The sequence below is a fragment of the Mizuhopecten yessoensis genome, unplaced genomic scaffold, assembly GCF_002113885.1.
Source record: "Mizuhopecten yessoensis strain PY_sf001 unplaced genomic scaffold, ASM211388v2 scaffold8213, whole genome shotgun sequence".
Lineage (NCBI taxonomy): Eukaryota > Metazoa > Mollusca > Bivalvia > Pectinida > Pectinidae > Mizuhopecten > Mizuhopecten yessoensis.
This window is the reverse complement of record NW_018407435.1, coordinates 1243358-1258289: the sequence shown is the minus strand read 5'-3', so window position 1 is coordinate 1258289 and position 14932 is coordinate 1243358. Positions and strand designations below refer to the sequence as shown.

Genomic DNA, 14932 nt, shown 5'->3' with positions numbered 1-14932 from the left:
CGTAACTGTACTTTTTCTATGTCAGAGGTACAGGGCAGACGATCCAGGTCGACCATAAACACGGGTTACATATCTCAACGGTGATTAACACCGCATAAAACCCTCGTCGTAAACCCCTCTGGGGGTAGAACGTTAGCCGATACTGCTGAGTCCATTTAATTGACCGTAAGTTGTTTTTATAGTGAACATGATGTAAAGGAAGTTTGTGCCACCGCGCGCGCTGAAGGGAACATTTCAAGTACACCAGGCTTCATTGTATATACATTTCCCTATTTTGTTTTCAACAGATGTTTACATACAATTTCATAATATCTGGTCGTATCCTACACATATCTAAATGTGTCCATATCTGTTAAGCTCCTATTTGAAACTACCGAATTCATTGATACAAATATTAAAAATAGGTTGTGTGGTTTTCCAATCTGCTTTACATACAAACCTATACAGAATGTTTCCTCTTTTCCGTTTTCTCTGAGCAGCGTCATTTTACGTCGATGCCATCTTAAGGCTTTTATTATTCAACTCGTGCAGTAACAGAAGCAATCGACGCAAGAATCCGCTATGACGTGAAGCCTTATACAGTTGCCTAACGACTACGTACATTTTGTGTCATTACGCAACATGATAAAGTCTTCCTTTTAACCATGCAATAAGGAAGTGTAAACAAAACAAATCGTGATTCGAACTCGAAATAGAAAAAAAAAAAACTAGGCCAAAAACAAATTTAAAGTAAAGAATTTCACAGAGTTAAATTGAAAATGGATTAGACTAAGCGTTCCGGAAGGGTAAGCGTTTTTGTTCCATCGAAGACACTCTTTACTCTTCAAGTTATATTGACTATAGTCGGGACGTTTTATCTATCTGGCGATCGCTATGGGCAATCCTCTGTATTTATAATCACTGATACTGTTAAGCAATACACAGCATCTTTACAAATATTTGTTTGTTTACCACAGAGAGTAGGGAGAAGTGAATTAAGTTTTTTATTCATGATATAGTCCCTATTTATCTTAAGTTGACAAAATGAACGTTCGCCGTATTCTAATTAAAATAACGATAGTTATTCAATCTTGTATGTAGTCTATTATAAACGTTGTAAAATTGTGTGGACGATTTACCTTTGGACGCTTTGTACTATTTGAGTTTAAAGTCAGCTTCAATATAATTCGAACACAGGTAGTACTAGTTAATTATTGGAAACCCTATATTGCAATAATAAAACATGCGATACCACATATTTAATTCCATGTTTAATCATACATAATTATCAAATATATATATTTTATCATAATTTGAATCTTAGTTGTATTTGAAGTAATATCAAAGCAATGTTATAACATTGTTATTTTTGAAAGTCAATATGCAGGTTGTCGTTAACTACCTACCCACCATGAAGAAGTCAGTGGGTACTCAGATAATTTAAACAGTTTCATAACAGACATTCGTACGTGGAGCTGACCCTCTCAGTAATACTATAACTAACGTCATATGGGTACTTAATGCCCTTAGGTTTCAAATTTTAAGCAACATGTCGATGTAAAGCTTATAATTATTTTGAATGCGGAACGCATGAAATTGAAACAAAATAACTTATTATTATGAGAAATACATTTCATATCTCAAATGTTCCTTAAATATGATTCAGACAAACTGTAGGTGTTTCATCGAGAATACTGTTTCATTCCTTTAACTTTATTTGAAAGTTCCACAGCTCATGGCGGTTTTCATTACGATTCTGTAGAAGAAAGCTGAATGTGTTTTCTGTTAAATTTAACATTCAACTTTGATCAAATGAAATAAAAGAACGCAATTTAACTAACACACGTTAATGTTTATTGAATCATAGTCTCAAGTCTTTGATCAAGTCAGCTCTTTTCAATTCATTAGATCGTTCTTGCCACTCTTTGGGCGAATCCACACGTTTTAATAAATTTGATCATAGTCTCAAGTCTTTGATCAAACCAGCACGACTGAATCAATTTGATCACGACTGAATCAATTTGATCATTGTCGAAGTCTTTGATCACACCAACACGATTTAATTCATGTGGTCATTCCCGACAGAGTTTGACCTTCTTCTTCACCAATGTTAGTGAAAGTTTGAAATCGTAACATTTTAAACTCTAATCCATAACTTTCCCCCTGGTAATGAAGTTTACATATCACAAATGGTTCGCGCCTACAGAGCCTGTTATACATACCAAGATTATCAGAATAGGTACGTGATGTTCAGCATTAAAGCACTTAACCAGGGATCTGCCAGGTTTCTACGTTGAAGACCTATGTACCTAGGATGTTTGAGTGTCGATTATGATGTAAGACATGGTCGCTGTGTTTTAGATCATGACCTAAATATGTTGTGTTGAGATACAGAGGTGTAGCAATAAATGCTCAGCTTTCCGGATAACTTAGTTTCGCCTACGTTCTTTGTGGGGTTTATTGATGCTTTTATTTTCGTTTTGGTGTCTCCTGAGTCTCTGTTGATATCTGTTTTAGGTGTTTTTGTATCTCCTGAGTCTCTGTTGATGTTATTTGTAAATCGTGTTCCTGTTTAACATTCATTTTTTCGTTTTGGTTTCTCCTCATTTCATGTTTATATCTCTTGATTCGTGTTGTTTTTTCCTTAGTTCCTTTTTATTCGTGTTGGTGTCTTATCAGTTCCTGTTTATGTATTTTATTCGTGTTGGTGTCTTATCAGTTCCTGTTTATGTATTTTATTCGTGTTGGTGTCTTATCAGTTCCTGTTTATGTATTTTATTCGTGTTGGTGTCTTATCAGTTCCTGTTTATGTATTTTATTCGTGTTGGTGTCTTATCAGTTCCTGTTTATGTATTTTATTCGTGTTGGTGTCTTATCAGTTCCTGTTTATGTATTTTATTCGTGTTGGTGTCTTATCAGTTCCTGTTTATGTATTTTATTCGTGTTGGTGTCTTATCAGTTCCTGTTTATGTATTTTATTCGTGTTGGTGTCTTATCAGTTCCTGTTTATGTATTTTATTCGTGTTGGTGTCTTATCAGTTCCTGTTTATGTATTTTATTCGTGTTGGTGTCTTATCAGTTCCTGTTATTTCCGTTTTAGTGTCTGTTCAATTCCTGTTTATGTATTTTATCCGGTTTTGATCTCCTCAATCCCTGTTTTTGTTTAGCATTTAAAACAAAAGATATTTTCCTTGTGTGTTGACACTGTGATATATTTAGTCTATTTTCATTTAGATCCGTATTGAATTGGCATCATTTATACTCGAAATAAGTCAAATATTTTAAATTATATTTTAAGTACGTGAGTGTTTATTACCCATGTCCTGTCGTTGTAATTTCCTCATTTTCTAGACCCAATTTACAAATTTTAGATCACAAAAGTTTACGACGCATACTTTTACCCCATACAGTACCTTACACTAGGGCTGGATGAAGATATACATTCTTTTTATTTTTTGTTGCGACATAAGGTGACATTTTTTCTACCGTGACCTGCATCGAATGGTATAATTATATATTTTTGTACTGGTTGTAGTTGTTAGTATCGTAGCATGTGAAGATTTTATTTTAATGATTTAGTCCATTTTTTGTTGACAAGCTTTCCCTAAAACATATAGTACACACAGGTATATGTAATGGTATCTGAATGTAAAATTTACACTTTACAAACCTTTATTTCCTAAAATACATTTAAAACAATTATAAGCATTTCATTTTCATATTTGAATTAATGCAGTAAATCAATTAATTTTGGAGTGTGCTCTACACTTTGCAAAGATTGCATTTAGGATCATTGGCTGTACGTACATTGAAAGTATCCTATTTCAATTTTGATTGTTATTGTCTCATGGAAGGATTTATTTCTCCATGCGAATCAACTCGCGAATTCACTCGCGAAATTAAGTGATATATTATTTATGTTGAAAGATAATGTAATAATTTGTATGTGCTATTGAAGTCCCCAATACTTCCCACGGAATAGTATTAACATGTTCAATATCATATCCTGTCAGCTTCACAAATAATAGCCGTTGATAAACATATACCACAGCAGTATCAGTGGCACATTTTATAAAAGATCAAGGGGGATATCACAGAGTGACGATTGATAAGTTTTTATATCCCATGGAGTGGGTTAATTTTAAGGAGGTGACATTTCTTTGATTTTACCTAGGAGAAGATGACAAAGCAGAAGACGCTTACTCTCTAGAACACCTGGTCTTACTATCCTTGCACTTTCACAAGGGTCTGTATGTAATGTTTTCTTAGTTTTATCACATATGAGTTCAATTCACGGTTCAGCTATGGGAAAAAACATATTTATGCACAATTTCATCAAATTATGTGAAGAATAAAATAAACATTTTTAAGGGCTTTATAATGTTGTTACATCTTGTGCTGGTCGTTCCTATTTCTTTATTTAAATACAATAAAAAATGTTGAAACTAATACAATAAATGCATCATATTTATCAAAAAAGAAGAATATATACGCGACAAATATTCTAAAGATAAATCATCAGCGTTTATTGGGATATGATGGATAAGAAGGAAATCATTACTGCATAAAATATACGTGAATTTTTGTGTGCTGTACGAATACAACCAATTTAAACATTATTTAAACCTCAGAGGAGCTCACGTTGTCTGTTCTTTTGTACTTTTTGACTCTTTGGTATCTTTTTGTTTATTTAACCATTAATAACAGAACAAGACAAGAACATTTTAAAGACTACTATCACTAAAATGTATACATCCATTTTGTAAAAAGTAGGTCCTTCGCAATGATAACACCACTCGTAACTGTCGGTTTTTATTCTTACCTAAACCCCATCCCTTTTATTATACATAGCAAAATTAGAGGTTAAGAGATTGATACTATACGGCCCATTCAAACAAAATAGGTCACAATAAGTCAAACGGTACACAACTAAGGGAAGATCAGATAACATCAAAAGTGTGGTACATTGTCGTTTCTTTAGGCGACAAGCTGTCAATCATTTAGAGGAAGTCGTTCAAATTAACAGAACACGGAGCTGTGGGTATGACATTTTACGAGGAAGCAGGAAATTCTCACGCTATTTGTATTATTTAAAATAAAAAGAGCGTTACTTCCGGATTAATTGATATGTACGTTTCATATAAAGATAACTCTCCTTGCAATTACATAGGAACTAAAATAGCACGTGATCAATACATATTCATTGGTAAATTCGGAACCAAGTGATGATTATTGATTACAAAAGTGTTACAATAGTGTCTCGAGATACATCACATGATAACAATAGAAGATAGCGAAAGAGCCCGATGTACACCGAACGACAAGGAAACACACGAAAGTCCGACACTCGTTCTTTATCTCTGAAATTTAGCTGTGAAATATCTCTGCTTTCTCCCATAAACCTTGAAGGAAATTTGGTGTAATACAACTATTTAATTCCCATCAAATTTTAAATTAATATACCATATGTCCAGTCCAATCAATTGGAGCTTATGAACACGTACGAACAACATCCCCGTCATTAGTAGAAAGGTGCAGATTTGAGAAAGGGAAATATGTTTTAGATAATAAGCATCACCTGTGTTAATGAATCTGACACCTGCTATTGTTAAACCGACAGTATGTTAGTAGGAAGTGAAAACCGGGCCATCTGTTTATTGAGTACTCATAATACAGGCGTTCAAATGTTTCTCTGTATAACTACAAATGTATCTACTATAAAAATGACATACTTTTTGTTCACCGATACAACTTCCGGTTTTGATAAAATGGAGATAAGACCTAGTTTAAACCTTAGCACTTCGTTTATGTAATACTTGACGAAGGAAGAATGAAAAGTTGTCCTTTTCATGGCGTGTCATACAAAGTAACTAGTCCATCTCTATGTATTGCTTAAACAGAATGGCTATAAACAATTTGCAAACTGCCGTAAAAGCGGACATTGTCATGTGTAGACATAATGGCGTGATGCCTCTTGAAAATGAACATGGTGTTGACATTTAGTGTTGGCTATGGACGTAAAATAAAGATATATTACATTTATAATCCATATATAAAGTTGAACGTGTTTGTATACTCCAAAGCGAAAAACGCGTTCATTTCCATGTCGCAAAAAATGCTACTTTTATAGTATATTCAGGGACTAGTGATACAAATGAAAAGTACCACCCTATCCTAACATTATGACACATAATGAACTTCTTCAGTTATCGGTATAAAAATGTATGTAGCTCAGCAGTTGTGTATGCTAAAAAATGATATAAGGGATGTGATTGAAGATGGCGAATAAGTTAAATAAGATAAGTAGCGTTGTGTACTTAAACATCGACTTATATCGTCATTCTTACCCTTAAATACCGAGAAGTCATTTAAGGTCTATCGATTTTTTTTCATAAAAGCATCCTTACCCCACTTTCATCCTCGAAAGTTTAGGGGGTAACACTCACTTATATATAGTGGAATGTGTCTTGGCAAAATCAAAGGCTCTGCTTGCGCTACCTTTTTGGATAATACAAACAGATTAGATTTATACTTTGATGTACATCAAAAGATTGACTGGCTTTGAAGTCGGGTGTCAATCCTCTGTAACATTTGAAGGACAGCTACTGGTGAGTTTGTTTCATACCTGAAGCCAATCAATAAACTCACTTCCTGCCTCCAATTTGGTTTTGATTTAACCCAGGGGTGCAGAGATTTCTAAAATGCCAAACCATCTATAAACTATATTTTGATACCATCGACCTTTAAACTACACACGCAAACGTTATTCAGATGTTAAAACAAACGACCGACATGGAAAGTGGTGCACAGTTATAGTTCAGTAAGAAACCAAGCTACACCCATTTTTTTTTTTTTCAATGACAGATTTTTCGCTTTTACATTCTTGCTGTAAAGTTAATCATGTGCTGATGTTTTTGATCTAGTATGCAGACTAGATACATTTTATTTTATTTGAGGTACGTGTATATTGGTAACTTCATTTGATTGAACCTTTATTTGTTTCAGAACTATTTATTAAAATATGGTTACCTAGACAACGAAAGCCGTATTCCCAGGAAGGAAAGACGACACGCCATATTGTAAGTAAACTGATAGTATTGTAAAAGTATCGTGTATTTTCACTTGAAGAAACATTCGCGGAAACAGGTTCTTTACATGTGATTTTTTCTCTCAAAAATGGATGGGATTTGAATCTCTGATTTCTGTAGAAGATTTTGGTTTACCATGGAAAACTTTTTTTACTGTAAGCCTTTAACAATATCATATAAACCAGAGCGATCCTATAAGGTACTAACATGTAGCGGCCAACAGAACGGCAATATACTTTAGTAGATATCTTGTGTTATTGCACAAAATAATAACAACAGCAATTCATTCAAAAGAGAAAAACATTAAATATTTTCCACCTGCAAGTTTTGAAAGATATTTGCCGATTAGTTTTGTTATCATGCCCATTTTAAAACCAATATACTACCGCTTGGCACCAAGGAATACTTGCTTATACTAATATACTTTTGTTTGTCACCTAGCAGGAATGGTGACGACTTGATAGCATTCCTCTATTGATATCCGAGATTTAAGGATGGTTGTCCCACTGAATTACGGTTTTTCGAATTTATAGAAACCTCCCCTTAATTTCGATTTGGATATATAACCGTAGCATAGTATGGCAAGGGCAGGTAGCTCAGTCGGTCAGAGTTATAGTAGAACAAAACTAGTCCATGATTTGACTCCCGGCTAAATACAATAATTTATATACTCAGAACCCTGTTGTTGATTATATTTCGTTCATTTCATCGTTGTTATATTTTCATAAAAGGCCCGCTACGTAAAGTTTTCTTTTCAGAAAGGATTTTTCCAATCTATAGTCATACCGGAAAACTTTCAAAGCGTAGTTACGGTTTCTTTCGCAGTAAAAGGAATCCTTCAAATATAATTTGTCTGCAAATAAGTTTTCATACATATACTTTATAGATAGTGTTGAATTGATTTGTGTACAGCCAGTTTTGGGAATACAAATATAAAATACGAAGGCGTTTATAAAATACTTAAAAAAATCAGGCCTTAGGCAATGTGTTTTAAAATTGTTTCTAGTCCATTTTTTTAACGGATCAGACTTATTGAGGTTACACACTCTATTGAAATGGATTATTTGTACCGGAGATGATTTATCACTATAACCCCCATCGGATGCTTTATCTCATTTTTAAAAAGCAGTGTACATATTGATATTAAAAACATGTGGGGAAATCTATCAGGTGTGACCCGAAATGTTCCTCTATGCTCTCCAGGCCCACAGAACAGTTCATAACAGCCATTTCACTCATTACTGTTATATACCATACTTCACAGTAATGTGTACTTTTGTAAAGAAACCTGCTACCATGTTGTTTGAATTTCCATTTGTTTTAATTAAATTGTTTGGAAGGGAATGGGCTACCACATTTTACATTTAACCTTCAATTGATAATAATTTAAAAAAAAATGAGATAGCGAACAACAAACTTAACCGATGCTTATTTTTTTTATACTATTTAACTTTTAATTTCATCTTTTTACTCGTCTCGAACTATACACTCCACGTTTTATTAAAACTGTATACTTTTTACATTTTATTTGAGTATCAACAACAGCGCTGCTCTTATCTTTGTAACTTAATTAGAGATTGTCATCATCAAAGTTTACATAAATAATATTCTGCTTAATGGTCTCCAGGTCGTTCCAGCATTACAATGGCTTGCGCGAGACAGGAAAGCTAAATCGCCGAACAGTGCATAAAATGGCTGAGCCTCGTTGTGGAATTCCGGATGATGTTCATCCCGAGGTGAAAAAGAGAAAGAAAAGACAAGCTTCGTATGGTAACAAGATTTGTTCTTACTATTCATAAAAGATAGTTAAGTAGTAATTTATCTACAACATTCAAACATTGAAATAAGTACAATGTAGTAAAAATATTGTGATATCAGAACCATCAATTATTACGTTTAAACACAAACTCGATAAACATCGGATTTTTCAGGAACTGCAATATAATTACAGAGCTAATGCATTTTGTTAAACGTGTGATGTCGATAACCGAGTTTTCATATAAGGGTACATCATGTATAAGAAAATAGACTTAACTTTAACTATTAATTAAATCTTGAACGTCCAGGTCGAGGCTGGCGACAGAAGGTCATCACGTGGCGACCAACCTCCTACTCAAGGAAGTTACCGATCTACAAACAGTGGTAAGTGAACCATTCACCTTTGGTAAACGCAGCGAATGGCTGCTCAGTTTAGCTGTGATTTTGTTAAAGTTTTAATGCAGACTTCAATCAAAGAATTTTTATCACAGTGATATAAATCTCCAGTATATTTGGTATATTTTGGATGATGTATATTTTCTTGATATTTTCGCTCGCGGCAGTTACTGCAGTCAAGTGCAATAATAAATATTTCATAGGTATAAACATAGATTATATGAAATGTAAACGTTTATCTTCACTACTGCAGATCCTCTCTAAAAGAAATAGCAACTAAGATGTACAAACTGCTAAACTGTAGTTTGATTTATCTTTTTGTGTTTTCTCATCCTACAGGAAGACACTGAAAATAGCATTCCAGACTTGGGCCCAAGTTATACCAAGACATTTCAAGTACACAACAGAAAATCCGGATATTGTCATAAAGTTTGCAAGGGGTATCCATGGTGATGGTTACTATAATGGATTTGACGGAAGAGGTACAGTAAATAAATATATAAATAAATTTAAAAATAGAAAAGAAAAAACCAAAAAAGTGTGTTTCTCCAAAACGCATTTACCAAATATAATAGTTTGTGGTAATTGGTTGTTAGCAGTTCGATTTACGTTAAGGTAAAGAGTACCACTGAATCAGTTATAATCGCGAAGAAGAGTTCCACTCAAAGTTATTTTTAAAAATTGGAGTGTTCTCCCCTCTGCATAGAAGATGAAGTAACCTAAAAGGCTAAGAATAACTTTTCATGTCAAGTTTTTCATGGGCTTCGCGGACCTTCAATTGGACACTATTGTTGATTCGTTGTAAAAATCATTGCTAGATAGAAACGTTTATAAAGCGTATGCTTGGTAATATAAAGGTCCTGAGTTCGAATCCTGCTGTTACTAACTTATACTTACTTTTATATTTTATTTTCAATGATTTAAATTTGGAACAACTGCAATTCTATAAAATTCCTGACAACATATGACTTCTATGAACACTTCTTTTATAAAAGGCGTAAACAAATATTTCACAATGGAGAAAATGCAATTATTATAACAAGGTATATGCGTTTAACTTGATGGTTTTCAATTTACAAACAATAAGCGAAAATAGTACATTTTAAAACAATACTCCTTGTGGCAGTCCATTTAATCTGAGATTGTTTCAGTAAAGATTAGATCCAATTCCATTTAAGGTACTCTGGGACCAATTATCTTCAATATTGAAATATATATGTACAGAGATTAAGTTTGTCTAAAGCGTATCTTTTTAAACAGGAATTACAACTAGACTGTTGTCTGCCACTTGGCAACATTTTATTGTGTGTGTAAATACAGAGCAAATATCTGCATCGTTTGTAATGCTGAGAATAGTAGACTGACATCTAAAGATCCACCAATAATAAAAACCTGTGTATCCTTGTCAGATAAACCACATGATTTATATTCATGATATAATACGTAGCGGCATTGGGTTTGGTCGATCGTCGACGACCAGATAGTTCAACCAGGAGAGCGACCGTCTAGTGTTCGGTTGGTCCCGGGTCCGGGTCTCAGTCTGGTCGTGCAATTTTCCTCTCTTTATTATAAAGAACAATGGCTATTTCCTATTTTTTTCTCCATTCAGGGATGACTCTGGCGCACGCTTTCCGACCCGGAAAACACCCCATGTCTGGCGATACCCACTTCGACGATGACGAGGACTGGAGTAGGAACGGAACAGGAACCGCCACTAGTCCCGACCTCCTGGCTGTGGCCACTCACGAGTTTGGACACGCCATTGGACTAGATCATTCCGCTGACTACACTAGTATTATGTCACCTTTCTTTTCTGCCAGTAGGACAGAACTCACACAAAGCGACATCAGAGCAGCTCAAACTATCTATGGTAAAGTTGAAACGTGGTTTGTATTGCTCCTTAAGATTTTCGCATCTGTGCTAACCAAATTGTATCGGGACATGAAACATATCCGTTCGCATTGATTTCTTTTGCAGATTTTCTACAACACTGCTCATTGAGGCAATATGTGTGTACAGGTCCGATTTCATATTTAAAATAATATGTGTTTAATGACGTAGTTTTGTTTTAAAATGGAGAAGTACATTTCTGATATCCTTGCGTACATCTTTATCTTTGCAAAAATCCCAAACAAACCCAAAACCTGGATCTAAGGGAAAGGAGGGATGTCTTTGGGCCCTTCCTTTTAAAAGAAATGAAAAACGCCTAGCATAAAGTAAAAGAATAAAAATGAAAAATATCAAAAAATAAAATAAATAAATGCATAGCCCAGGAAAGTCCACACCTTGAAAACTATTTCTTTGCTAAAAATGAACATCCCAAGTAGGCCAATATGCTTGAACTTGAGTAAGTAAACTATATATCTATTTTCAGCTTTTTTTATAATGCTGTGTTTAATTGCTTTTAGGGTCAAAGGTAATACATGTTCCGCCACCTCGACGACGCAATTCTGTTACAAGGACCACATCAAATAACCCCGGATATAGCACCACACCCAAACCTCGCCAAAGGTACATAACTAAAATGCCAACTACCACAACCACAGATAACCCTAGGCAGAACACTATACCGCAACGTCGAACCCGGTACAGACCTAGAACAGCGCCCGACATACCAAAGTCCACACTGAAGAAATTATCCCAGTGCCAGGGTGTTGATGCCATGTTTATGGGTAAGTATGTTATGCGTCACAAAATATTGTGAATATCCTCAAAGGTAATTTAAAGCTTATGTATTAAAAAAAGTTCCGTACTTTAGTTGTATTCAAGATTTTTAGGGGTTACGAAGAGTCGACGTTTTAAGAGTTAAATGGCTATTTTGTTATGATGACTTTTGGATGAAACAATAATAGAGTTTGTTCTTATTTTCAGGACAAGACGGTTATGTCAGCGTCATAGCAAATGAAACATTGTTCCAAGCGGACAGAAGGTCTGGTTCCTACCAGTCCTTTGCTTTGAGATCAATCTATCCTAACGCACCACTTCCGGTGGGAGCGGCGGCTTACATAAAAGGAAGACTTTATCTATTTAAAGGTAAGACACATTTAAAAGTAAAAAATATACATATAAATGACTTGCGCTTTCCTTATAACAAAGAAAATATCTCAAACGCTTAAGCATTGTCCTGTCCCATCTCAAAGTAAGTTATGATATCAAAACATGTTAAATATTGGCAGAACATTTTTCATGCTACATTGTACGATGCATAATTCAGGTTTGAGTGAAAATGAATTTCAAGTTTTAACATTAAAAACATTATGAACAATGTACAGCACAACATATCTGTTTGAATTTTTCCTGTTCTCAAGTAATTGAAGAGTAGCAAATTTTGATAATGTCAAGCAGCTGTACAAATAGCTCAATGCCATTTTAAATTCCAGACAGCCATGTTTGGCGCTACACAAAACACAAATTGGATTTCGGTTTTCCGAAGAAATTATCGACCCACGAAAAAGGCGAGTACCCTCGGGCTGCGATCAGTACTAAAGGGTATCGGAGTCGGCGGATATATCTATTTGGTGTAAGTATTTTTTCCGAATTATAACCGATTGCAACATATGGTGCTAGAATATGTTTTTTGAAATGTATTATGATGCTTTATCCCATCCCCCCCACCATCCTCGATACTTCAGGTGTAACGTTTACTTTCACTCTCTGCACCCCTGGAATATGTCATAGAAAACCTGAAGGCAGGCGGCTACCTATTTGATCGGTCGCAGATAAAACATCCTGACCAATCGCTAGGCTGATACTTCTCCTTTAAAGATTATCGAGGAGCGACATCCAACTTTAAAGCCAGTAAATGTTATCGTTTTCGCGACCGCGAGATTCTTCTGATGTATATCAAAGGATCAAACTAGTCTTCTTGTCTCACCTGCAAGGTGTTGCACACTAAGCCTTTGATTTTGCTATGACATATTCTAGGGTTGTAAAGAGCGAAAGGGGGCGTAACCCCTGGAGTATCGATGATGTTTCCCCCCGTAACATAATTTATCCTGTAGTTGTAATTTATGTCAAATATTTGAGCTCTTATTTTGTCCTTAAATGGTATTCATCAGGGAAGTACAACTAGGTTAATAAAAATGCCAAAGGAAAACACACGTTTAAAGGATTATCTGCCATTTATTAAAATAAAAGCTATACACTCATGATATGTTTTAAAACTCGTCATTCACTTCAAGTAAAGTGTATGATTCGTGTATAGTTGTTTAATTGACAGAACATCCTTATTTAGAAGAAGTCAGTTGTATAGAATGTTAAATTATGACGTCATATTAATGATGACATCGACACGTGGGCCATGGCATGTATCAGTACTGTGAACGCCATCTGAACATAGTAGGGTTATACAGTGACGGAGCCTAGAGTAATACGTATTAGTGTAGGATACTGCAGAATATTTACAGTTTTTCAGTTTAATATGGCATCTTATTTTCTGATAATTATTGAAAATCTTATTGATTCATAATATTTTATATTTGAATGCGAGAAAATTAAGTTATATTTTTCCATACTTTAATCTACTTGATGATGCTAGTGTAAACAGGATGCGGTATGTTTTGTATTTAAATACACCTATGTTACAGAAAACGAAATTCTGGGAATGGAGTTTATGGAATGATGACGTCATTGGACGTAAGCAGCATAACATCAAGCAATTTTGGAAAGGTGTGCCAAGCTCTCCTGATGCTGCAGTTACCTGGACTGATCAGGCCATCTACTTCGTGAAAAATAATATGTAAGTATTATGCAAAAATAAGTAAACATTTTCCTCTCGTTTCACAGAGCAGATACTTGACTAACAGTCCCTGCCGGTATTGTACCTGCTGCCCCCTTTGATTGATCGTAAGAGGCGACTAAATTTGGGATATTATCTTTTCTTCTCTTTCTAAACATATTTCTTCTTCCTAATGGATCCCTTGACAATGCCTTCACTTTTGGCCTTTAGTTGAGCGTTCGCCCCTGTGAGGAAGGCTTTGGGTTCTGTCCCCTGGCCGAGACATACCAGAGTCTGTAAAAATGGTAGTTTCTACTCCTGCTTAACGCTCAGCAATTTAGGAGTGGGACGGCTGGTTTGCCCGTTGTCAGTATAATGTGACCGAGTGGGGTGTCCTGCTGGGCAGTATGTTTCAGTGAGGTAGCACTATAAAGTCGGCATCAGTTCCGCGCTATCACAAGGAGACAAACACGAACATATCGCAGCCTCCCAAAACACAAAAGCATATACTACACGCAGGCATCTTGCACACAGGGAAGGCCGTCCTTAAATGACCATTGCTGTTGATTGGCCGTTAAACAATACTAAACAAAACCAAACTTGACTAACATATATTTCTGTTTTTCGTATTTTGTCAGGTATTACAAAGTCAGCCAAAGAACAAGAAGACTTTCAAGACGTTATCCAAAGCGCATGCCTGCACCGTGGATGAGAGATTTATGTGAAAATAACTGAAGGTTCCAAAACTACGAATTCTGTTGACTTGGTGTTTGTTCGGTTTAATCAATGTAACTTAAACCTAGAGATCGACTGATTGAATGAAAGGCAATTCCGTTTATAAATAAGGTAGCAAAACGAAGTAGAGTGCCAAGGGAGAAAGTGAAACCATGATTGAAATTCAATTTAAGAATGAAAAAGTGTTGTCCCATTTCATCATCGTCCCATTGACATAACAAACTATTGTTTGTTCGATTTCTTGTTGGATATTACCAGG

General features: G+C 35.1%; 1 protein-coding gene across 1 annotated transcript; it reads left to right on the top strand.

Annotated features, from left to right (window-relative positions):
- The first annotated feature begins 8758 nt into the window (after positions 1-8758).
- Positions 8759-14673, top strand: LOC110455374 (matrix metalloproteinase-24-like). The gene is made up of 8 exons (XM_021505473.1): positions 8759-8837; positions 9134-9209; positions 9561-9703; positions 10831-11091; positions 11630-11893; positions 12093-12208; positions 13808-13959; positions 14577-14673. The coding sequence occupies exons 1-8, from the start codon at positions 8759-8761 to the stop codon at positions 14671-14673; spliced, it is 1188 nt and encodes a 395-aa protein (XP_021361148.1).
- Positions 14674-14932: the final 259 nt, after the last annotated feature.

Bases quoted from the DNA above. Each gene is read 5' to 3' on its own strand.
- LOC110455374 (XM_021505473.1), top strand. From the start codon at position 8,759: ATGGCTGAGCCTCGTTGTGGAATTCCGGATGATGTTCATCCCGAGGTG. The intron at 11,092-11,629 runs GTAAAGTTGAAA...AATTGCTTTTAG, and splicing joins AGCAGCTCAAACTATCTATG to GGTCAAAGGTAATACATGTT. The intron at 11,894-12,092 runs GTAAGTATGTTA...TCTTATTTTCAG, and splicing joins TGTTGATGCCATGTTTATGG to GACAAGACGGTTATGTCAGC.